General features: G+C 35.6%; 1 protein-coding gene and 1 pseudogene across 2 annotated transcripts in view; one reads left to right on the top strand and one right to left on the bottom strand.

Annotated features, from left to right (window-relative positions):
• Positions 1-26,108, top strand: part of ZFR (zinc finger RNA binding protein) — an 82,746-nt gene that overhangs the window by 5,716 nt on the left and 50,922 nt on the right. For both annotated transcript variants that reach the window (XR_011650600.1, XM_024578564.4), the window contains exons 3-6: positions 14,569-14,851; positions 17,726-17,870; positions 19,775-19,993; positions 25,585-25,832. Coding sequence is in view for 1 of the 2 variants with exons in the window: in XM_024578564.4 (XP_024434332.1) it covers positions 14,569-14,851; positions 17,726-17,870; positions 19,775-19,993; positions 25,585-25,832 (895 nt within the window). In the remaining variant the exon portion in view is untranslated. The remainder of the gene's footprint in view (positions 1-14,568; positions 14,852-17,725; positions 17,871-19,774; positions 19,994-25,584; positions 25,833-26,108) is intronic.
• On the bottom strand, positions 3,089-6,220 carry LOC112321113 (small ribosomal subunit protein uS5 pseudogene; annotated as a pseudogene).

The raw sequence follows: 26,108 nt of genomic DNA, 5'->3' as shown, positions 1-26,108 counted from the left end.
TTTTTTTTTGGACAGAGAAAGCCGGTGCGGAGAGAGGAAGGGAGAAACATTGATTTGTTATTCCACTTATTTATGCTTTCATTGGTTCTTTCTTTTTAAAAAAAATTATTTTAGATTTTATTTATTGTTAGTGGAGGAGAAGGGAGGGAGAAAGAGATCTAGAGAAACATTGATGTGTGAGAGCTACATCCAGTTGGTTGCCTCTCACAAGCCCCCAGTGTGGGGGACCTGGCCTGCAACCCAGGCATGTGCCCTGACTGGGAATTGAACCAGCAACATTTTGGTTCACAGGCCAGCGCTCGATCCACTGTGCCACACAGCCATGGCTGATGAAGGATTTCTAATGTTGATTTTGAGAGAATATTGGTCCAAAAACAGTAGTGACCATCTGTAAGGTTTGATAAGGTCTTATATTATCAGATATCCAAACTTAAACAGGAAAATGTGATATTAGTGCAAGGATAGACAAATAGATCATTGGATTAAAATAGAGATCCCAGGAGTTAATTTATGCTTATGGGCAGTTGGATTTGACTGTATAGCTGTTTAAGTAGAGGGATTTGTTTAAAAAAAAGAAAGTCAGCCAAATTATTATTCAGAAATATGCCATCAGGTTAATCAAGACAGTCCTTGGGTTTATAGATGTAGTAACGGACAATCTATGTTAAAATCACTTAGATGCATGATTAAAGGTGAGGAGTTGTACCTGCTGTGCTTGTCCATAAATTGTCTTTGGTATCACTCTATCAGAATTAGGGTCATTGTTCTGAGTATGGCATTTCTCAGTGTTCTGTGAAAGCTGTTTGCATTGCAGCTCTTAATTCATACTCACAGAGCACAAATTAATGAAATAAAGGACATTGGCTTTTTTGTTATATTATTAGCCTTATTGTATGATATGTATGTTGAAATACATTTGTAGGGAGTAACACATGATATTTAATGGACATCTACAGTATGCACAGTCCCTGCTCTCAAGGAGTTTACACTTCTAGGGGATGAGAGTGGGAACAGATCAGATAAACCTACAAATAACTATGCCATGATAACAGTTGTAACTGAGTTTTAATGAAATAATAAAATGGGAATTGGGGGATTCTGACTAGGAGTTTGAGGTAGATTTCATGGTCTTTCTCTCTGAAAAGCCAGGGAATGTTATTTTAGACAAAGGAAATGTGTTGAGCCAAGACAGGAATGTAAGAATTGGTTAATATGATTGAGAGTGGATGGGTTCTAAATTCAGCCTGCCTGAGCTGAATCCTGGTTCCTTCTACCACCTGCCATGTGACCTTAGGCAAAAAGTCGCTTGGTATTTCAGTCTCTTTAAATATAAACTGGAAATAATACCAAGTTCTTACCTCATGGGGTTGAAATTTTTAGAGAATGTTGAAGTGTAATGTATAACTGCAACAGTATGTATTACTTTATGTAATGTCATATACTGAATACTCCTATATAACCAGCACCCAGATAAAAAATTAGGACATTACCAGCACTCCTGGGAGGCCTATACAGTCCCCATTGTGGTGGTTTGAGAATCTAATGAGGTAATATTTATAATGTGCTCAGAACAGTTCCTGGCATATATAATATCCCCATTAATGTTAGTATTAAATTCAATAGACAGTTGGATATTGAGCTTAGAAAAGGGATAGAGTTGGTAGTGTAAATGTGGATATTCTATATATGGTGGTGAGCACTGTATGGTTGAAACATGATAAAGTGCAGTGCCTGGCATACATCAAACATTAGTAAACATTTTTTGAATGAATGAGAAATAGAGTTGTGGTTACCAGCTGGGGTAATGTCTGTGTTTCAGGTAGAGCCAGAGAAAGAAACGAATACTGGGTGAGCAGAGCGCCAGGAGAATGTAGTGTCCTAAAAATCAAAGAGAGAGGTAGTCAGTTAGGAGTGTCGTCAGTGTTAGGGCTTTAGAGAGATTGGATGAAGGATTTGGTATAATTATATTAGTATAATTATAATGGGTAGCTGTTATTGGAAAATTAGAATCAGATCATTTGGAGCTACAGAAAGACTAGCTTAAAAATTAAAAATTTTGCTTAATATAAATTTTTTAGTCTAATTTAGTATTTAATTCATGGGTTCTAGAGGTCAAATGAGCTTAAAGTATTGGGAAGGGAAGCACTTGTATGAAAGATCAATTAAATGAAAAGAAATTTTAAATTTTTTATTTCTGGGACATTATTTGTACGGTGATCCTTCCTTATCTTCAGGGCATATGTTCCAGGCCTCCCAGTGGATGCCTGAAAAGAAACCATGGATAGTACCAGACTTTGTGTATACTATGTTTTTTTTTTTATGTATCCATACTCTTGCTGAAGTCTTTATATATAGTAGTTTCCCCTTACCCACAGTTTTTCTTTCTGTGATCAGTTACAGTCTGAAAATATTAAAATGGGAAATTCCAGCAATAAACAATTCATAAGTTTTAAATTGCACACCATTCTGATTAATGCGATAAAATCTCGTACTGTCCTGTTCTGTCCCCCTGGGACGTGAATCATCCCTTTGTTCATGTTTCCACACTTTATACATTACTTGCCTGTTAGTCACTTAGTACAGTGCTTGTGTTCAGGTAACCTTTACTTTGTTATCATTGTTCTATTTTATTATTTGTTATTATTATTAATCTCTGCATAATTTTTAAAACTGTTAATCTCTTACTGTGCCTAATTTATAAAACTTTATCATAGGTATGTAGAGAAAAATATATGTAGGGTTCAGTACTATCCATGGTTTCAGGCATCCACTGGGGGTCTTGGAACATATTCCATGTGGATAAGGAGGAACTACTTGTAGACTCAGGTTTCTGGCGCAGTATGCTACTTTTGGTCACAACACATTATCCGTTCATGTCTTTCACCCACAAATGCCTTTTCCATCTCAACTGAGCACTTACGATGCACTGTGGCTGTAACTTTTGCAGTTTGAAGTGCAACAGCAAAACTAGCACCGATTTCTTTTTCCTTCACAATTTCACAGATAAGTTCATTCTTACCCAAGATCTTAGCAACCTCAACATATGATTTTTCTTTCTGAGTAAGTCACAAACTTCTACCTTTTCACTTAAAGAACGTGGTTTATGGCTCCTCTTTGGCATATCCATATTGCCGGCATCAGTACTCTTGCACTTTGGGGCCATTATGAAGTGAAATAAAGGTTGCTTGAACACACACTGTGATACCACAACATTCCGTCTCATTAGCTGACATAGCTAGTAAGTGACTAACGAGTGGGTAGCATATACAGTGTAGAAATGCTGGACAGAGGGATGATTCACATTCTGGGTGGGACAGAACTGGACTGCTTGAGATTTCTTCACTCTACTTAAAATGGTGTTTAATTTTTAAAACAAGAATTGCATATTTTTGGAATTTTTCACTTAATGTTTTTGGACTGTAGTTGACTGGTGGTAACTGAAACCACAGAGGCAAAACAGGATAAGGAGGCACTGCTCTGTGTACTGTATAAAATGTATGACATTGTTATAATAGCATAAAATGGGCAAAGAACATCCTTGAAAAGAGATTTGAGGAAATCTGACACTTTTATAGGAAAAATGATAAAGTCTCTTTTTTAAAAAACAAGCTTAATTCACTTTATTTTTCTTGTATAAAATTATGTGGTGGCCACAGCTGGAGCCTGGGTCCTCTGCACAGAACCTCTGGTGTGAGTCTTTACAAGATGGTCAGTGAATTCCTCATAGGGAGATTTGAGGAACAGAGTCTGTTTCCAGAGGTTGGGGGTGAGATAGCTGTAGGTCTTAGAGATGGCATCAAAGGTGGCCTTGGTGAAGTTGCCCAGGGTGGCATTGCAGCCCTTGCCTGAGGTATAGCAGTTGTAGATAACCATCCATCAGCAGCAGCTTCTTGGGCACAGGGGCTTAGATGATGCTAGAGCCGTGGGGGCAGGATGAGGCTTACCAGCACAGAGGCACAGCACCTGGTGGGGCTTGCTGATCTTGTTCCCCCAAAAGGAACAAGATCACACAGGGACAATAGAGAGCTTCGTCAGGATGATGGCCCCACGAATGGCAGTGGCTGCTTCCTTTGAACACTTAACACCCAGACGCACATGTCTATTGTAGTCCCCAATGGCAACAAATGCTTTGAACCAGGTCTCTGGCCTGCACGGGTCAGCTTTTGCAGGGGCATAACCTTCAAAACCTCGTCCATGAAGGCTGCCCCCAAGAAGAAGTCAATGATCTCAGATTCCTTGACAGGCAGAGAAAAGAGAGAGATCTCCAGGAACTTGATTTTCATGTCCTTGACCAGGTGTCCCATCTTGGTGAAGGGAATCCACTCCTTGGCCTTGCCTCCAAGAGCACTATGGCCTTGAACGAGACCCTGACCCTGGACATGACCTCAGCCCCAGATGCTGCTGCTGTTGCCCTGTCTTCCCATTCCAGGGTACCCAGGCCTTCCTGGCCCCCCTACAGCACCAGCCTCATCTGCCATTTTGTTTCCTGGGGGGAAAAAAACAAAGTCTTTTAAACAATAACCATATAAATGAGGGCAAGAATGCTGTGATTTATGAAGATGGCTTTATAGCTTCTCTCACTCCCCAAGTCCTACTCATCCCAAACCGTGTTTTTACTCTAAGCAGAATGGTCATTATAAAATGTAAATTAACAGTGCTCTTCTGCTTAAAATTTTTCACTGGCTATCTACTATTTTCAGAATATCTGATTATCCTAGCTTTATATTTAGAGGACTCCAGGATATTATTTTACATGTTTATAATTCCCTACCCACATTAATGAAATCCAAAAACTTCTGAAAATACTCTCAGTAAGTTTGTAAAAAACTTGATAGTAAAAACTGACATGAAGTGTTAGGAGGCTATTTTTATATATTTATTTTTATTTTTTTCTTTTCCATCACCATTTATCCCCCGTACCCTCTTCACCTCCACTCACCACTCCTCCCCCTGCAATTACCATGCTGTTGTCCATGTAGGAGGCTATTTTTAGTTCTTTTTTTAAATCTTAGTGTAAATATTCATACCTATCCCTGAAGAAATGTTAATATGTTTGAGAAATCATAAAGGATGTGTTTTTCTTAAGTATAAAAGGTTGTAGGGCGCTTCGGTTTAATTAACCTATGGTATCCCTCAGCTTTTATTATACTCAGTAGTTTGTCAGTTCCTTTTTTGAGCAGTTCTATTTATAAATAGTTACAAAGATTGACATTTCATGACCTTATTTTCCTTAGAGGTCTTCAATGAAATCAGTTTGTTTTAAAAAATTGAATATTTTTTTCCTGCAATTACCCTATGGATCCATTCGTATTTTTTATAAGGTCTTAGATTTATAGTATGGGATCTTATTAATGATCTTATTTTTTTATGTCTTGAAACATTTTGCTATTTTATTGTCCTAGGAATTATTTCTTTTTACTCATTTATTTCCAAATATGCTAAAAAAAAAATAGGAAAATGGAAGAATGTTAGAATCACCTAGAAGGGGATGGTACAATAATGAAATCACTAGAGGATATTGCATTGCCCAAAGTACTGAATCATCTTTCAGAGAGGTATGAAAGAAAGTAGAGACACCACCTTTATAGTTGGCTTTTAGTTTTACTTCAACACAGTTAACTATTCAGAATTGTTCAGTCTCTCTTTACACTAACTAATAAAAGAAAGCACAGGAAGATGTTTGACAATAGGATGAATGCAAAATACAGTGCTCCTCTAGACTAATGATGATGATGAAATTGATTGTTAGAGCAAAGTCTCATACTAAGAATCTTCATATACAATGTCCTAGATTAATTTTTTCAAACTTACCTATGAATTAATATGTTTTTAAGGATAAAAAAGGAAATATGCTATTCTATTTAGTAGGAAGGACTTCATTATGTAATAGTCTGATGAGGTTCAGACATTCCATATTGCTAGAAGTGTGGCAGAACTTTCATCTTTTGTGATGTTCATACACCAAAATTTATTTGATATGATTGATTAGTGGACAAATGCTGAAGGCAAGTGTGTATACAATGGTAGTTGGAAGGAAATAGATGATTTAGAAATGAAAAGATCTATTACTCATTCCAAACCTAAAACTGAAAACATTTTACAATTATGGAGCAAAGAAGATAAGACACAAGCCATCAGATGTTTCAAAAAATTAAGCATTACATTTTGACAATTCAAGTACAGAAAGAAAAATCAGGAGTAATAATGAGTTAGAATTCATTAGAGATAAATTTGAAATCTGGAATCAGCATTTATGAGATGGACATCTTCCCGGTTTGTGCATTAAATTTGATGAGCAGTTATGCACAGAGAACATGGTCCATTTTGTGTATATACCTCTAAAAACAGGACAACATGGACAAGAAACAGGACAATAAAAATCTGGGTTTACTATACTTATTTAAAATTTCTAATGGTTGTTTTTCATTATCCCTCATTTTTACTTGTCCAATGGCTTCAAAACTACCAAAAAAAAAAAAAAAAAAGTAAAAGTTTCCCTGACCAGTGTAGCTTGATTGGGTGTCTTCCCGCAAAGCAAAAGGTGGCTGGTTAGATTCCCAATCAGAGCACGTGCCTAGGTTGTGCGGCCCCGGACGTACAAGGGGCAACTGATTGATATTTCTCTCACATCAATATTTCTCTTCCTCTCTTTCTCTCTCCCTCCCCTTCTCTCTAAAAATAAATAAATTTACAAAGAAATGTAAATGGTGCAGAGGACCCAGATGGTAAATGGTAGTGACTTTTTTCCCTGGTATGTTGAGAGTTAAAAAATCCCAAGAAAACTGCAGGTATACCTTGGAGATATTGTGGGTTCAGTTCCAGTCCACAGCAATAAAGTCAGTATCCCAATAAAACGAATTTTAATCTTTTTGCTTGGTGGAGGGGCTTCAATTTGTTTAAAAAAAAATGCAACCTCTGTGGAGTGCAGTAAAGCAAAAGGACAATAAAATGAGGTATGCCTCTATAAACAGTTTTTATATATTTAACAATCCCTCTCCCCTATCAGTTGGAGAAATTGTAGAATTGATTATTGTGGTGGTGTTTTTAAAAAGATTTTTAAAATTTATTTTTAGGGGGAGGGAGGGAGGGAGGGAAAAAGAAAGAGAGGAAGAGAAACATCCATGTGCAAGAGACACATCGACTGGTTGCCTCTTATACACTCCCAACTGGGGACCTGGCCTGCAACCAAGCATGTGACCTGACTGGGAATAGAACCAGCAACCTTTCAGTTCTCAGGCTGACACTTAATCCACTGAGCTGCACTAGCCAGGGTGATTATTGTGTTTTAGTTTTAAGAAATGGAGCCTGCATTTAAATTTCTAAAGTTGTACAATGATAATGTTACTGTTTTAATAGCATTATAAAGGTAAGGAGAGCATGGCATTTATAATATCAAGTATAAGGAATAGTTAAAGGTGGTTTGTCTTTGGGATGATTCTATGAGGAAGTTTTAATTTTGCATCTTTTTAATATCATAAAATATTAAATCTGCAGAAGTTAATCTATTAGTAATATAGGTACATAAGATGGCATAATTTGAGCTAGAAGAGTCCAACAATGTGGAGCATTAATTTGGACTAATGGAAAAGTTAGATTATGTTTTGTATGCCTGAAAAAGAAAAAAATATTTTCTGTTAGTTATCTTTATCCAACATTGTAACAAATGCGAACACAGTATGTCTTCCAAGGGAGAAAAAGTATGTCTAATGTAAGTGACAGAACCTGTCCACATTTTCTTGGTTGAAACTTTTCCCCTCATTCCTTTTACAAGGTCAAAAATTAAGCATTCTACCTCTGTCCTTTGTGGTTTTTCTAGAAGTTTAGCATGAATCTTTCACTTAAGTCTCAATTATTATCTTTACTTTCCTAAACAACAGAAGGACTTATAATTATTTAACCTTGATAAATTGCCTCCTGATTTTTGCACTGTTGTACATTTTATATTTTTAACCCCAAAACCAATCATTGTTGAACAGTTATTGTTTTATATATCCAGTGATTATTTAAATTTACCTTCACATTTACCATGTTTTTTTTCAACTTAACATTCATTCATTCTGAGGTCATTTTCATTTTTCCTAAAGTAAATCTTTGAGAATGTTCTTTAATGTAGGTTTACTAGTAACACCTTTTTTTAAAATCTTAAAATGTCTTTAATACACTCCTTTCCTCCTTCTTGAGAAATCACCACTTTAGTCTCTAGGATGTTCTCCCCGCCACCCCAGGCTGCTTATAAGTGCTTCTCTTTTACTTAGATGCATCTTGGTGAGAATTCATTTTAATTTATTACTATTTGGGGTTCGTTAGAGCTCCTGAATCTGAGGGTTTTTATCTTTTATTCTGGAAACTCAGGCATTCTTTTTAGATGTTTCCTCTTTGCCTTTCTTTTTCTTCATTTGCTACTCAAGATACATTACCACTTTCTATTCTGTCCTCTGTGTCTTTTAACCTTTCACCCTATGTGCTGGTTTCTTGTGTGAGTCCCAAAGTTCTAGGCATTGCTTCCTAATGCCTTCCATGTGTCTGCTAACAGAATATACAGCAGCACACTGGGTAAACTGGGAGATTTGGAGCCCTGGATAAGGATGTTGCAGCTTGTAGGTAACAGACTTGGGGTTCTGGTCACTCATGCACTGCTCCTTTTGCTCCTTTTCCCTGAGAACTAACACTGTTTCCCTGTTGGATAGAAGGGACCATTTTGCTTAAAGATAATTATTAAAAAGCAGGAAAATGAAAGGTGACTACTCTGTGAATATTATATATCATGAAGTGGCAGAACTTTCTGGTTTTAGGACACCTTTACACTTCTAATTATTGAAGACCCCAAAGAGCTTTTGTTTATGTGGGTTATATAATACTCACTGTAACAAATTTAGAAAATAATATCATTGGATCATTTTCAAATAAGAATAATAAATCACTATATGCTTACCAAAAGTACTATGAAAAAAAAAACTACATTCCTACCTCCCCAAAAATAGTGGGACAAGAGGCATTATTTTATAATTTTACAAATCCATTTAATGTCCCGGTTATGATGGTTGGATTCCCAAATTTGCTTTTGAATTCACTCTGTTGCAGTAAATTATTTGGAATAAAACATGAAGGCAATCTAATTGAAAAAGAGAACCTCTTGGACCTCTGAAAGGGTCTTAGGGACCCTTAGCAGTCTTCGGATCACATTTTGAGAACCACTATAGTGTAGAAAAGTGTTCCTGTTACCACTTATAAGAAACCACTTATATGGATAAGCTATTTGTACACTTTTTATTTTACTTTCAGTAGTGACTGTAAATTTAGTATAATTTAAAGCCAGATCATGGTAATGGAATTTGAAAGCATTAAAAATGAGTCCAGAGTTGGATGATAGGTTAGGGTGAAGGCCACAAATGTAGAAGTTAGAGTCAAGTTGGAATAACTAGAAAGTAATATTTAAATTTGGGATTTGTTTGTTAGTCATTCAAGTTGCCAATTTAAGAACTCTATTCCATGTGTTTATACTTTTTTTCCCACCAGAGTAAAACATAGAATTAAAAATAAAGTAGTACAAAAGGGCTTATAATGAAAACAACATTTCCTTATTTTCCTTCTCCCTGCCTCCCAATTCTGCGTCCGAGAGACCCCCCACCTTTTATGCATTCTGGCTTTATTTCACAAAATAATATGCTTTTCTATGTCTCATACATTATACAATATTTCGATTTCCTACAATCATAGTTAGGAATTGTACATACCCTGTCTTGGTTCTCATTTCTCCTCCCAAATTCAGTGATAACAGCTATTTCTGTTACTATAAACAATTCACTCCATTTCTAGTTCCATCTAAGGTAGACGGTATCTCAGTACTGTCTATTTTAGGAAAAGAATCTAGAGACTCTTTTGCTTTATTTGACCGCTTTCTCCATTCCCACCCCCAACTTAGCTACAGTTTTACTTGAGATACCATTTACATGATGTTCTGTAGTCATAGTTTACCTTGTGTGATTTAGGTTGATTCTAAAACTTTAAAGCAAAATTTTTCATTATTATGACTGTGTAAATAGTATTTACTGTGAGTCAAGTACTGTCCTATGATTGTAATTCCTAATGTGTTTCGTTTTTACAACCCTGTAGCACTTAATAGAAGACTCTTCCTAGGTTCAAATTAAAAAGGATTTTTTTTCCTTTTTATATACCCTACTCATTTTTCAACTATGATGTCTTTTAGCAGGATCACACCTTTCTTGAGCAGTTTGATATTTCTTAAAGTCTTTCATTACCTTTTATTCCTTTCAAATCTTGTTGGTGCCTTTATTACCTTTTAAAATATTTCTAGGCTCCTAGTCTGTTGTCTGTTGTACAGTCCTCTTTTCCTGAACTTGTTCCTTCTGGCCTTCCCTTGATTCCAGTGTAAGCTGATTGCCTCTCTGGGACTGCTACACAAATGCTGATCTGGGCTTTTATCTCGCTCCTGGGTTTGGATCCATGTTTGCAGGATCCCACAATTTCTTGATTGATTGATTTTTTTTGTTATTGTTGGAATACATCGTCATGTAACGTCCTAAGAAAACGTATGTAGGAGGTAAGCTTCTTCAGTCCTTGAATGCCAAGAAAAATTTATATTCTTCATTAAAAGTTTATCTGGGTATGGTACAGAATTCTATATTAATAATAATTTTCTCTTGAATTTTCAAGACATTGTATTGTCTTCTAGCCACTAGTGTTATCAGTAAGAGTCTGATTTACATTTTCTTGTGTGTAGGTGACCTGTTATTCTTCTCTCTGGAGACTTGAAGGATTTTTTTGTGTGTGTGAGATGTTGTAAAATGCTGTGTGTGTGTCTATAGGTGTGGTTCTTTCATTCTGCTTTGCACTATGTAGGCCCTTTGAATTTGAATATATATGCCTCCCTTTAAGAGTGGGAAATTTTATTCCTTAATTTCTTTCATCCGCTTTTTTTCTTTTCTCTCTAGAATTCCTTTTAGTTGAATATTGGACCTCTTAGATTTATTCTGTATTACAGTTTTTATATCTTTATCTTGTCTGTGTCCCTCAACTTGATTTCTGACTAGTGTAAAGTTCTTGTTTTATGAATACACGTTAGAGTTTGAATTCTTGTCTGTTGCCTTGACATGTTTGATTCCCACAGGGTCATTCTTGGGTTGTTGTGTGTTTTGTTTTGTTTTGTGTTTTGCAGCTTATAGTCGGCTTTTTTTAAGTTAGTGGTAATTTGGTTGGCTGTTTTGGTTAGCCCTTTGGCTGGAGTGTTTTTACATATAAAATGCTTTTACTCTGTAATATTAATAATTCCCGAAACATTTTCTTTTCTTCTTTTTCCTTCCAAGAGAATTGTCCTTCTGTTATTATGTCTGATTCTTCAGTTATTTCTTAACATTTTTAAGCCATTTTTATGTTTGTTTCATCATTTATTGTTCAGTTTGTCACAGTTAAAAACTGAGACTAATTAGATTTAATTTATTCACAAAGGTTATTATCTAAATAGAAGCTTCTGCTCCACTGGATACTTAGTAAATGAAGGTCTTCTCATTTTGCAAATGTATTTTATGGCACAAGATTTTGGTTATTTGGCCCTGACTGGTGTGGCTCAGTTGGTTGAGCATTGTCCCTCAAAGGGAAAGGTCTCCAGTTCAATTCCTGGTTGGGACGTATGCCTAGATTGCAGGTTTGTTCACTGGTCAGGATGTGTACAAGAGGCAGCTGATCTGTGTTTCCCTCTCTTTTGCCCCTCTCTAATAATTAATTAATTTAGGAAGGGTATTTATATCCTGCTTTATTTAAGAGATAGTTTAAAGAGAGTAAGTCTTACATTTTATGAAGGGATACAATTTAACAGCTTTTATTTTAACACCCAAAAGTAGGCAGAAACCTTGATTTGAACTATTTCCACTTAGAAAAATTTTACTTAAATGAATTCGGACTTGATTTGACCTGAATTTTATAAGATTATTTATTTAGATTTAACAACTGGATATTTAATTGAATTGGCATTGTCCAGTTTGGTCATCTACCTCATATAAAGGACAGTTTTTCTAAGGATATTTGAAACTGGGAGAGAAATTCCCAGATGGGTCTGTGACAACAATCCAGAGAATCTTTGTTCTGAGTAGCAGGCAGTCAGCTGCCCTAGCTTTGACCTCCTGGGAAATGGGACTGGATCATTATTGTTTAGGATGCTTTTGGTGGAAGATAGTCAGCTCAGATGATGGGTAGGGACCTGGCTATACAGAGCAGAATTAGGTTAAACAGCCCTAGGGATGTATATAGTAATTTCTGAATGCACCGGCAACCTTTTTATGGTTTCTTAGAAGGGTGACTATAAAATTTATTGTTCATACTGAAACACACAGGAGAGTGAAAGAGAGTACTATTAATAATTATGCTGGGAAGGTGGGCATAAACTGGAGTATATGGTCATGCCGTCTTGAGTCACATAGACTCTTTTATAAGTCAAATTGCCTGCTAGTTGACTGGACGTTACTATTCTATTCCCACTCTGCTTTTTATTTAATAAAACAAATTTTGGGGAGAAAGAAACGTGAACAGATATTTGATAAAGAACAGTGGGATGGATGAATGGAAACAGTATAGGAATACAAGACTATCTGAATTTTTACATAACCAAAACCCCTTCTGAATATGCAGTGTAGTTTGGATTGTGTGAAATCTTACCAATAAATGCAAAATACAAGTTTTATAGAACTGATTATTTATATTTTAAATCTTAAGTATTTTTTTTAGTTTTAGGAAATAGGAAGAAGTAAAATATGTTACTGGCATTGTTTCTTAAGGATGTAGAATTATCCATAGAAAATGTCAATCCCAAACCAGTTTCCCATTATTCCAACTTAAACTTCCCTTTTCCTTGGAACTGGCTTACATGTAGAAAGTGTTTGCTAATTTTAGTATCACAATGTGGGAAACATCATCCAAATAGAAATTATGAGTTCTCTATGGACTCTGTTCTAAGGTGTATGTCTTCCCCCACCCCTCTGCCCTTTTTCATATTGGGCTGAATTCTACCACCCTTCCTCCATCCATTGGTTCTAGTTCTGTTCTCTGGAGCAGCATGGAGTAAGTTTGTTTGTTAGAAGGCAGCTATCTTATCTTCCGCAGTCACGGAAGTCACGCAGTCTTAATGTCTCCAGATGCTCCGCTTTTTATATGAAATAATACCCATATTTATAAGCTTCATATTGGTTCCCTTTGAATAATTCCTAATTATCAGTGATTTCCATAATACAGTTAAAATATGAAGGCCCCAAAGTTTAATTTTGTGCTATATTTCTATGGTACTGTGCACACCAGGGAAGAATATTCTTTAGTATAACTCATGAATCAGACACTCCAGTTTATTAGTGCAGCTTTCAGATTATGTATTTTTTTTTCTTAGCTATTCTTAACTGTTGACTTGTTAAAACTTATAATCAGCTAACCCCTGTCAGCTAAGTAACTGTTGGAGCTCTCCTTTTATTTTTTAGAAGGCATTTCTGTGTTGGTAATACAGCTTTAGTGCATAATTGTGTGTGTCTTATTCAGAGATCATAGAACAACAAACTTATTCCTATGCCACCATTTTTAGGCCTTGGTTTTATGTGACATAGGCTCTCAATTTAAAAGTTAAAGTAAAAATTACTCTTAAGAACTTTGGCTGCAAATTTTTTGATTTCCAGATTTGGAAACTTTTTGTCTCTGAGGTTTAAATGGTTACGATTGCAAAACATCTTACTTAGGTCTCCTTTTGCACATCTACATTTTAAAGAGAAAAACAAGTGTATGTAATGGAATTCTGCCTCTAATCTGAAAAATTTATCTAAAATAATAGATATTGCATTGCAGGTTTTGTCCCTAGAGCAGGATTTCTCAACCTGAGCACTGTTGACATTCTTTGCATAATTCTTTCTTGTGAGTAGCTATTCTGTGCTTTGTGGGATAAGTAACAGCAATCACTGGCTTCTACCCACTAGATGTCAGTAGCACACATTACCACCACCCTCTCTGCAGTTTGACCATCATCAAAAATAGCTCTAGACATAGCCAAATGTGCTGGGGTAGGGAGTGTGGGCGCAAAATCTCCCCTAGCTGAGAACCACTGCCCTACATAAAGCAGAAGTATTTCTTAAGTCAACTGGGTAATAGTTACTACCTTAAATGTTTTCCATAATTGGAGTTAGAGTACAATATTTTTCTTAGCATCTCTTTGTAGAGATTTTTTTAACTATACAGCATAATAAAGAACTTTATGTACAACGAATACTTTCTGAATTTCCAAGTTTGATCGATTTTTCCCTTCCTAATATTGGCTCTTATTCCAGTTTGCCATCCCTGCTTTGTCATATGATCTATGATCTGAAATATAATGTGTGACTAATGTATTGAGATTAAGGTATAAAAATTATATAACACTGACATATGTTATTGATTGGGAAGTTCATTAAGTTCAAATAAATGCTTGGTCTTTTGTAGTCTGTGATTAAATTACTTGAAAATGTACTTTTTATTTAAGTTGATTTAACTCCTAGGTTTTAAAATTAAATTGTATTATGTTTATTCTTCTACTCCACAATATAGCCAGCAGCCAGCTTCGGGTGTAGCCTACTCTCATCCAACTACAGTTGCTAGCTACACTGTCCATCAGGCTCCAGTAGCTGCACACACTGTTACTGCTGCCTATGCACCAGCAGCTGCCACAGTTGCGGTTGCCAGGCCTGCCCCAGTAGCTGTTGCAGCTGCTGCAACAGCTGCTGCTTATGGAGGCTACCCCACTGCACATACAGCAACGGATTATGGTTATACCCAGAGACAACAAGAAGCACCACCACCACCACCCCCAGCTACTACACAAAACTACCAGGTAAGAGAACTATTAGTTTCAATAGTCTTAAATTACAGGCTTCATTGTGCTCAGTATATGATACAATGTCCGAGCCAATGCTTCTCAGACTTGGGTCTTTCAAAGTATACCTGTAATGACAGAGAAAAGGAAATGTGTATTCCCAGGTAATAGGGGGCGGGGAGGATAGTCCAAGCATTGTTTCCTTGCTTTGAGTTTTATATTAATAATCTCCCCCAGTCCATTTCACTATATCTGTTTGCTTTAATTTTGAAAAATTTACATTGTCTAAACATTTTAATTTTACCCTAAGTTTTTGAGAAAAATGAAGATATAGGGAAGATGCTGCTTGTTTGTACTGTGGCATTATTTGTCCACTTGGAACACATTTTGAGAATCAATTTTGAGAAACAGCCTAAACTGTACAGGACAAACAAATTATAGTGTCTCTTTGAAACTTAGCAAGAGTGGAATTTCTGGTGCCTATACATTTCTTTCTCTCAAGGTGTTTTTTCTTAGTATGTAACAGAAAATGATCCTGCTCTTATTTATGTAGTTGCTTTTTGTTCAGCCTTGTGGGGCTGTAAAGATTTAATTATCTTTATAGTATTTTGTTTATTAAGGTACTAAATTACTATGTGCTTATTTAATTAAATTTGGTCCTAATTTCCTTTAACCCATTTTTATTTTATTTTTATTGAATTTATTGGGGTGACATTGGTTAATAAAATTATATAGGTTTCAGGTGTACATCTCTGTAATAACATGGTCTGTTACAATATAATAATATTGTATTGTGTGTTCATCACCCCAAGTCAAGTCTCCTTCCATCACCATTTATCCTCCCTTAACCCTCTTCTACCACTCCCCACCCCTTTTCCCCTCTTTCCCACTGGTAATTACTGTACTATTGTCTGTGTCTCTGAGGTTTTGTTTGTTTGTTTTTGCTTAATCTCTTTACTTTTTTCACCCAGCCCTCCACCCCACCTCCCTCTGATAGCCTTCAGTCTCTTCTCTGTATCTATGAGTCTGCTTCTATTTTGTTAGTTTATTTTGTTCATTAGATTCCACATATGAGTGAAATCATATGGTGCTGTCTTTCTTTGACTGGCTTATTTCACTTAGCACAATACTCTCCAGGTCCATCCATGCTGTCACAAAAGGTAAGAGTTCCTTCTTTTTTACAGCTACGTAATATTCTCTTGTATAAGTATACCACAGCTTTTTTTTAATCCACTCATCTATTGATGGACACTTGGGCTGCTTCCAAATCTTGGCAGTTGTAAATAATGCTGTGATGACATAGGGATGCATATATTCTTTCGAATTAGTTAGTGTTTTGGGTTTCTTTGGATATATTCCCAGATGTAGAATCATTGGGTCACAAGGCAGTTCCATTTTTAATTTTTTGATATAACTTAATACTGCTTTCCACCATGGTTGCACCAGTCTGCATTCCCACAAACAATGTACCAAGGGTTAGGGTTCCCTTTTCTCCACATCCTCTCGCAACACTTGTTGATTTCTTGATGATAGTCATTCTTACAGGTGTGAGTTGATATCTCATTGTGGTTTTGATTTGCATTTTTCTGATGATTAGTGATATTGAGCATCTTTTCATGTTTGTTTGCCTCTTGGAGAGGTTCGTATGTCCTCTTGGAGAAGTTTCTATTCAGGTCCTTTGCCCATTTTTTAATTGGATTTTTTTTTTTTTTTTCGGTGTTGAATTTTATTTTTTTAAGATGTTATTTATTTATTTTTAAGGGGTGGGGGAAAGGAGGAAGAGAGAGAGGGAGAGAAACATCAGTGTGTGGTTGCCTCTCATGCTCCCCCAACTGGGGACCTGGCCAGTAACCCAGGCATGTGCCCTGACTGGGAATCGAACCAGCAACCGTTTAGTTTGCAGGCTGGCACTCAATCCACTGAGCCACACTAGCCAGGGCTGGTGTTGAATTTTATACATTTTTTATGAATTTTGGATATTACCCCCTTATCAGGTGTATCATTGGTGAATATGTTCTCCCATTCAGTGGGTTGCCTTTTCATTTTGTTGATGGTTTCTTTTGCCATGCAAATTAACCCATTTGTTCACTTTCAGGATCTGTTTTTTAAACTTTGATCCTTCTGGACTTTGCCTAGTTTTTCTATATTCTTTTTAATTATAGGAACTTATTTTGATTAAAAAATGAAAGAATCAACAATATTAGTGTTTATTATTAATATTTGGCAAGTTACTAAACAGGAATTCCTTTTGATTGTTTTCATTATGTCCAGAGACATAATATAATAAATTCTGTTGTTCTTAATAGGATGTATGAAGCCCATCTTTTTCTCCACCCTGCCTAATTTTCAGCCTTTCTTCTACCTTCATACCTTCCCATCCCTCACTTTGTGCTGTACTGGAATTCAAGCTCACCTTGATCTTCATTGCCTTGGAGATTTTTATTTAATGTGCATTCTCCCTGGCACCTCTCTTCCCCTTTCCTCCATCTGGAAGATCCTATTCATCACTATGTTAATGGTAGTAGTAAATAAGGGACAATGAAAACAAAGCTGGAGCAACCACAGAGTATAGAATACACAGGTGTTTTTTACTATAGGATATATCTTTCAGTTGCAAATCAGCCATGAGTTTTTTAATAAAAAATTTTTTTAAAGACATTATTCTTAGATGTTTTGGTTATTTTTCTGATTTTAAATGTTAAACATGCTGCTTGGAATGGTATTTAATGAAGTCCAGAATGAATCCCCTTTGTAATTGAATTTGACTCTTATGTTTAGGTCTAGGTATATATTTAGTTTCTTTATTTCCTTTATTATACTTTTATATAGCAAGATGAGGGGCATTTACTGCATCTACTCCTAGCAAGATTTTCTTATATTCTCTTTCCTCAGGACTCGTACTCATATGTAAGATCCACGGCTCCTGCCGTCGCTTATGATAGTAAGCAGTACTACCAACAGCCGACAGCAACTGCTGCTGCTGTAGCTGCTGCTGCCCAGCCTCAGCCTTCTGTTGCTGAAACCTACTATCAGACAGGTAGGTGGCTTTATTAACATACACAGTTTCATTGTAAATTTTTGAAATACATTATCCAGGGTGTTTTTAAATGAAAATACGCTTTTTTTTTTTTTTTTGAGTCCATATATACTCATTGTGTTATCTCAAAAGTTGGGTTTTAGCCATGTCCTTCTCTTCCTCTGCTAGAATGCCTTTGAGTCCCAAAGAGAAGGCCATGGAAGCAACGCATAATCATGCCCTTCTCTCCTGGAAATGTATTCCATTTCTGATCTTTAGCTTAATTCACTTCATGCTGAAATGAGCAGCTCAGAAGCAGTTGTGGTGATAACCTCTGGACACTTTCTCATCTTTGCCAGAAATGCCCAAGACATACTGCTGACTGCCTTTGTAACTAATAGAGACCCTTTATGGGTTTTTATTTTTAAATCACCTGTCTCTGATCTGTAATGACAAGTTGGTTCTGTAACCAGCCACCAATATCACAGTTGGCTCAAATGCAGGAAGTGTTTTGTTTGCAAAGAATCCTATGTATTTTTAGTCTCTAGAAGATTTTACAGCTTTTTCAGAAGGTGGTTTTTTGTAGAGGTTTGACAACTTTTAAAACAAAGCTCTCTGGGATCTGAAAAGTAGGCAACTTTTTTATTTTAATTATTTTTGAAGGAGCATGAGAGTATGGGTAGAGCCTTGGGTTAGGAAACAATAGAACTGGCTTCTAGTACTGACTTTTAAGCACTAATGTGGGCAAGTGATTTTTTACCTCTTCATCTCTGTTCTCTTATTTGTAAATGATTTAGTTGACTCAGATCTCTGTAGGATACTTCTAGTTCTAAGATCTTATGAGCTCCTTCAAAGTGGTTTAAAAATAATTTGAATTATCATAACCTTGATTTTTCTTATAGTCTCATCTCAAATGATTTGTGTGTACAGCAATCTATAGTGGACTTCCAGGTTTATTATGAAGGTTAGATTGTACTTGAAAGTACTGAGTTACCTAAGAGAAGACTTTGATTTAGTCTAATTTCTGACATTGAGTATGTAACTTTAGTTTTCTTTTTTAAAATGTCTGCTAAAAGCTTTATAAACTCTTTAAGTGCTATTTATTTAAGGTACCTTTACATAAATGAGCATAAAATGAGTTTGGCCTCCTAGTATTTGGGCCTTTCTAAGAAATTACATTGTATAATTTAGTGATCCTTAATTAGTGATTAAATTAATTCAGTGATTGATAATAAGGCTGATAAGATTCTTAAAGTGTACATTTGTTTTGAGTATTATCAAAGGGAGCAGAAGGTTTAGTAGAGACTTAATGGCAGCCATTTATGAAGAGCTGCACTCAAGTTATTAATTGCATTTGAAGAACCGTCAGCACCTTGTGATTTGGAATTATGGATAAGTTGATAAAATGTGATGGTGGTATATGAATAAGTTCCTTATTTAAAATTGAAATTTTTACTGTGAATTGAAATATGTACTTTGAGGCTTTCTCTCTTCTGTTCCCAATATTAAGCATGACACTCAAGTAGACTTGACTATCCTAAATACATACATGCACACACACACCTACACACACACCTTTTCCAAAAACTTTATTTACACCTGTTTTAAGTAGTACTGGTATCTCACTTGTGAAATTTTACAAAATATAATTTTGGAAATATGGGATGGGAGAGTAATTTATATAGGTGTCATATTTTAATTGGTAATAAGAATTGTATCCCCCTTTGCCAAGAAGAAATTGCTGACATCTAATTTACAGTTAACATTCAACCTACTTTTTTTCCCCCTGGTTTTCCAGGATATTGACACAGTAACTACAGGTGTAACTTGGAGATACTGCGGGTTTTGTTCCAGACCACTGCAGTAAAGCAAGTACTATAAGTGGTTTACCCTTCTAATTTTCTGATGTCTCTCTCTCAATTTAGCTCCCAAAGCAGGTTATAGCCAAGGTGCAACTCAGTATACACAAGCCCAGCAAACTCGACAAGTGACAGCCATAAAGCCAGCGACACCGAGTCCAGCTACCACTACTTTCTCCATTTATCCTGTATCTTCCACCGTACAGCCAGTAGCAGCTGCAGCTACTGTGGTGCCATCCTACACCCAGAGTGCTACTTACAGTACCACGGCAGTCACTTATTCCGGTGAGACTGATGAACACTGTTTAAATAAATAAAGACATTAGAGACTTTTCAAGTTGTATGGTTTTTGTTTTTTTTAAGCCAGGAAGATTTTAGCAGAACATGAAATTCTCTTTGGGTGTTTAAAAGCTAGTCATGAGTCTTGGGCCAGCATTGCAGTTAGAAAAATAACACGCTTTTCTACTAGTATTCTATTTCCTTTCTGACTTCTTCAAATGAATTTGAAACCTCAAAGTTAACAAGGGAATACCACTGACAAATTATATTATTTATTTAAACCCTCAAGGAACTATTTTTTCATGTTATCAGGAATAAGTAATCATGACAATATTGGTTAGCACTTGTAAACATTCATAAGATAATGGTTATATAATATACATCTCAGAAGGGCAGTAGGTTTCCTTAAATTACCGTGTATTTTTCCTTCAAGAAGTGTAATCACTAAAACCTTACTATGAGGTACCTGAAGCATTTTCAGTTATTAAAAATCACACATTACTTTTTTTATAGACACTTTGTCTTATACTACTGTGTAGTTTATTATTTTGCATTTTGTTTATTCCTTAATACCCTGTTTTGTTCCATGGAGGATTTAAGGTGACGTGGGTAATTTCAGTTCTTTCCTCTTGATACTTTGTTGTAGCTTGATTATGGAAGCCTACTTACTGAATTAAATGTTTTTTAATTTCTCAAGAAATATTTCTCTTTTACCCTATGCCAAATGCTATGATGGATGCTAGGGATACGATGATGAATTAGGCAGACATGGAGTATTTGGGAATGAGAGTTTACTGTGGCTGGGATACAGGATATATGGAATAATACCAGGAGATGAGGCAAAAAATGTCAGTGTGAAAAAAGCCTGGTAGGCTCTGCTGTGGTGTCTGTCTTTATCTTGTGGGTGCAAGGGTGCCAAGAGAAGATAGCACAAAAGGGAGCAAGGGGAACAGCTTGTTAAGTTAACTGACAGTCATGTGCAGGTGAATTGAAGAGAGGAGATGTTATTATTTCCAGATCTGTCATTCAGGATTGCTCAGATAAAACTTTTCTGCCTCTCTTTATCTGATTAACCAGTTATAATTGTAATGGAGTTATTTCAATGAAATGTGAGTGAATAGATTTGTTTTTAATGTCCATATTAGCTTCAGAATACGGAGTATGATAGTGTGCTTTCCTTTATATTAGATGAATAATACTAGATGAATCATTATTTTAAACTAGAAACGATAAATCGAAAGGGAGAAAAAATTAAGTCACTGGACACCTACCCCCTAGACACTAACTGCCATTAACATTTTACTGTTTATCTTTCTATACTCCTTTTCTGTGGAAATACTCATATAAGCATCATGGTTTCTTTATTTTAAAAAAATTGTTATATATATACTGTTGTATAAACTGCTTCTCATTGTGAATGTTCTTTCATGTTACTAAATATGAAGATGTATCATTCCTTTAATTAATGTTATTCTCCAACTTTTTATTTTAGAAAATTTTCCTTCAGAAATGTTGAAAAAAAAATAGTACCAATGCCCATACACCATTTACCTAGATTAACCAGTTATTAATATTTTCTCACATTGGTTTCATCTCTTCTCAAAACACATTTTAAAGTGGTTCAGCAGTATAAAAAAGTTGCAGATGACATGGCGCTTTGTCCAGAATTTTTCAGCATATATTTCCTAAGAATAAGGGCTTTTTTTTTATATAGTCACAATGCAAATGTCATAAAAAGGAATTGAACATGAATTTTTATCTGATGGTAATTTTCAGTTTTCCACAAACATCTGTAATGACTCGGCTTTCTGTGTGTTTGTGCCTTGTTTTCAATTCAGGATTCAGTCAAGGATCATGGATTGTATATAGTTGTCATGTCTTGTTTGCGGCGGGGGGGGGTTGTTTGTTTGTTTTTTAATGTAGACTAATCCCCTATTTTCATCTTCTCTCATGACCTTGACATTTTTTTTAGGATTTAGGCCAGTTGTAGAATACTGCACAATCTCGATTTATCTGATTTCTTTATGCCTAGATTCTGGCTTTTTAGTCAATAAAACTAAGCAAATTTTCCATTTTATCACATGAGGGAGCCCATACTAGGTAATGTCAGTTTATTTTTTTTACTGATGTTATCAAGTATAATCACTGGTTAAAGTGATGACTATGAGATCTCTCCCTTGTAAAAGTAATGTTTTCCCCTTTGTAAATTAATCAAGTAATCTGTGGGCCTGTTACCCATCTACCTTTGTTCTTACAGTGTTAGATCCTTTGGGAAATCTCTTAACTGAATTGAGGTCTTGCAGGGGTGGTTAAAAAATTAGGCATTTCTCTCTTAAAGAAGAGTTCTCTCTCCCCTTTTTTAGTATACATTCTTTTTTATTTAATATAGTATAATCCATTACTCTCGGGGAGCAGGGGTTGAGGGACACATTGTCCCAAATTTGGCCAATGGGATCCTTTTCACAACAGCTCCTGAGTTTTTTGGCTTTGGCATCATTAGTCTTTGAGCACTTCTTTCCTTTCTAGCACAGTAAGGGGTTACAGACAAACTTCAAAGATTTTCCTGCCTTAGACTCACAGCCATTTTATGAAGGAGCCATGTTTTCCTATGTGGCAGTAGTATAAAGATGATCTGTGCTTAGAAATACATAATTTTAATGGCTGCATAATATTTTATGATATAGGTGTATTATATTTTAAAGTTTCTCTTTTGGGACATTTAGTTTCATATTATGGAAAAATTAAAAACAACACTGGGTAAACTAATCCTTGTATGTGAAGATTTTGTATGCTTACCAATTGTTTCCCTAGGATAAATTCCTGTGTTTAGAACTGTTATGTCAAAGGGTATGCACTTTTTAAAGAATTAAGTGATGCACAACATGCATTTGTCATCCAGAGAGATCATTTTCAGGGGATCTGAGTTTGTCAGCTATAACTTAGGTCAGCTATTCTTTTTATCTTACTAAAATGAGTTCTAGAATGTTGGTACATACTAAATGGTGACTTATAGCATGATAGATTTATTACTGACATGGTATGTCTTTGTTTCTGATACTATACATTTAAAATATATTTAAGTGAAACTGTTTTAGCTTTCAAAGTTAAGCTTTTACTTAAATTGGAGACACAGCCTTATATTTGTTTTTCCACAATGCCTTTTAACAAGAAGTGTGCATTTGTTTGCTAGTAGTCATAGAAGAATTAAAGATGCTCTTTAGTAGCACTCTAGGATCTCTAGCCCACTTTTCGGTTCATGCTTGACAGTTCAAAAACTTAAGTAATAAGCTATAATTAAGCCTGCCTTTTTACTAGTTTTAGGCTGCATGTGTGCAAATGAAGGATATTATTTAACAATACAAGTTTACCTGGTTGATCTGTGGTTTAAATAATTCAGTGTTTAAAGGAACTCACAATCTCTTAGCCTCAGTTTTCTCACCTATAAAAAGTAAAGATAGTAATACCTGCCTTGAAGATCTGTGCTAAGACTTCAGTCTGTCTGGAATACTGCCTCCCATATTGTGGATTCTGAATTTAAAAACAAACAAAAAACCAATTAAAATTTTCGGTCCCCCAGCATTGGAGAATGAATGCTATTGGCTTTATTCTTTTTATTTTCTTGATACATAATTCATGAAGTGATATGAAAGTGGATTTTTTTTTTTTTAAATCCTTACCCAAGGACAGTCTTACTGATGTTAGAGGGAGAGGAAGGGAGGGAGAGAAAACACTGATTAGCTGCCTCCTGTACATGCCTTGATAGGGGACCGAACCTACAACCCAGGCATGTGCCCTGACTGAGAAACAAACCCATGCCTTTCAGTTTATGGGACCATGCTCCAACCAACTTAGCCACACTGGCCAGGGCTTAATGTAACATTTTTATAGTTTCCAAGCACAACAACTAGTCATTTGGAAAATGTCTATTTTAAAGATTTCATATATAAATTATGGTCCTAACTAGTAATGATATAACAACAGCTTTGTTATTGTTAATTGGACAATTTTATGGTGGGAGCAAAATTTAAACTGTACATTTTTTTGCCTGTAAATTTGTAAACATTTGGCTGTGAACTGTTCTTTTATCACTTTAGTAATAGAGGACATTGGTAGGACTGATCAGTAAACAGTTTATTGATCTATGGAGTTTCTCTTTTAACTGGTTATCTCATTTGTTTTCTAATTGTTTTTCATCTGATCATATGCTTATTATTGGTGTGTTTACCTACTTTCAACTCTAATTTTTAGATTTTTTTTTATCACACATATATAAAGACACAGAGGATCTTTATAAGAATGTATATAATTTAATAGCCTGATATAAAAGTCTGGGAAGGCTTTCCATGGTAGTTGCCCAACTCCTCTCTCTCCTGGATATGTCCAGTTTTGGATTCCTGTGATTGTGATTTGCTATGCATTTTAACTCTCTCACCTTTCCAATTTATGTTTTCTTTCCTGTGTGTGTAGGTATTATTGGAGTCAGTGGGTCACACATCTTTGCTTTTCATTATAGCAGTCTGCGTTTGAGAGACCAAAAAGTCCAAGTTTCTTTTTTAGTAGTTCTTTTGCAGTATCCTGGCAGCTAGGAATCTCTCTCTTGAACCTTACATGGCTCTTTTCTAGTAAGAAATCTTACTAGAAAATATGATAAATAGGGAGTCCATGAAATTTGCCAGAGATCTTACTTTACAAGGGGTAAGTTTTCCAGTTTTTGGGTAAGCTTATAAATGAAATCAGTGACTTTGTCAAAGTTAAAACTTTCATAGATCTTTAAATCTGTAAATCACTGAATGTAAACACGTACACATTATGTCAGTAACTAGCTTAATGTACTTATTCACTAAAGACTTTGAACGATACAGATGGATAGAATTCATACATTTAACCAGAAAATATGGCTTTTTCATCTTTTGGAACATGAAACCCAGTGGTTCTTAATTTCAAAACTTATCTGCTGTTCTATATACTCATCTGAACCCTAACCCCGTATTACAGACTTCTGCTAAGCTTTATTCACCTTGCCTCTCCTAACCAACTTCTGTCAGCACCTTGCTTTTATCAGATGCACAGCACGTCAGTTGCTGGGATTCAAAATCTTGGTATCGTGTGTTTTTCTCTTCAGTCATAGCTTTCATTTTAACCACCAAGCGTACTGAAATCTTATTTTCACGCGCTTCTTTTTTTTCCTATTTATTATCTTACCTCAGACCCTTCCTCAAATCCAACACTTCCTCAATTGCATTTAGAGGAATTCTGCTTGGGGAAATAGTAAGGGTTTTGTAGCCACAAAGTTTACCAAACACTCTTATCACATTCCTCCAACTGAACCATAAGCTTCTTGAAGACAAGGACGAAATCTTCTACCTTGTACTTTCTTTATACCTCCATAACACCTAATGTATGTTGACTAAATACTTGATTGGCTTATATAAAAGGAAGATAAATGTTTTCTAGGTTTGCAAGATAATACGTTATTTGTAAATATGCACGTGTAAACCTACCTTTATTAGCAAAACTTATTGAATTTAAATTCATAACATTTAACTTGGCCTTTTATAATTATGTAACATAATCTTTGTTTGATTTTTGTTTGTAAGGTACGTCTTATTCAGGTTATGAAGCAGCAGTGTATTCAGCTGCATCCTCCTACTACCAACAGCAGCAGCAGCAACAGAAGCAAGCAGCAGCAGCAGCTGCTGCTGCTGCTGCAACAGCTGCCTGGACAGGGACCACTTTTACTAAAAAAGCACCATTCCAAAATAAGCAACTGAAACCAAAACAGCCTCCCAAACCACCCCAGATTCACTATTGTGATGTTTGTAAGATCAGCTGTGCTGGACCACAGGTACTTATGTTGTATGTTTTACCACAAGTCTTCGATGATTATTTTTAATAGTTACATACGGTTGGTATACTTGGTTTTGTGCCTACAAAGAAGGTTTGTGTTTTCTTTTCGGTTGGCTTTTAGCTAACACATACGTAGTTCACTAAATGGCCATTTTTAAAAAGGTATTGAGACATAATTCTATTAAGAAAAAAACTGTAAAAATGATTATGAATGTAAATGAAAAATAGGCAAATTGGACTTTTTTTCAAAAAGGATACTTGGCTTTTTAAGTAA

The sequence above is a fragment of the Desmodus rotundus genome, chromosome 1 (assembly GCF_022682495.2).
Source record: "Desmodus rotundus isolate HL8 chromosome 1, HLdesRot8A.1, whole genome shotgun sequence".
Lineage (NCBI taxonomy): Eukaryota > Metazoa > Chordata > Mammalia > Chiroptera > Phyllostomidae > Desmodus > Desmodus rotundus.
Note: the sequence above shows the minus strand (reverse complement) of the source record. Positions and strands in the feature narration are given on the sequence as shown.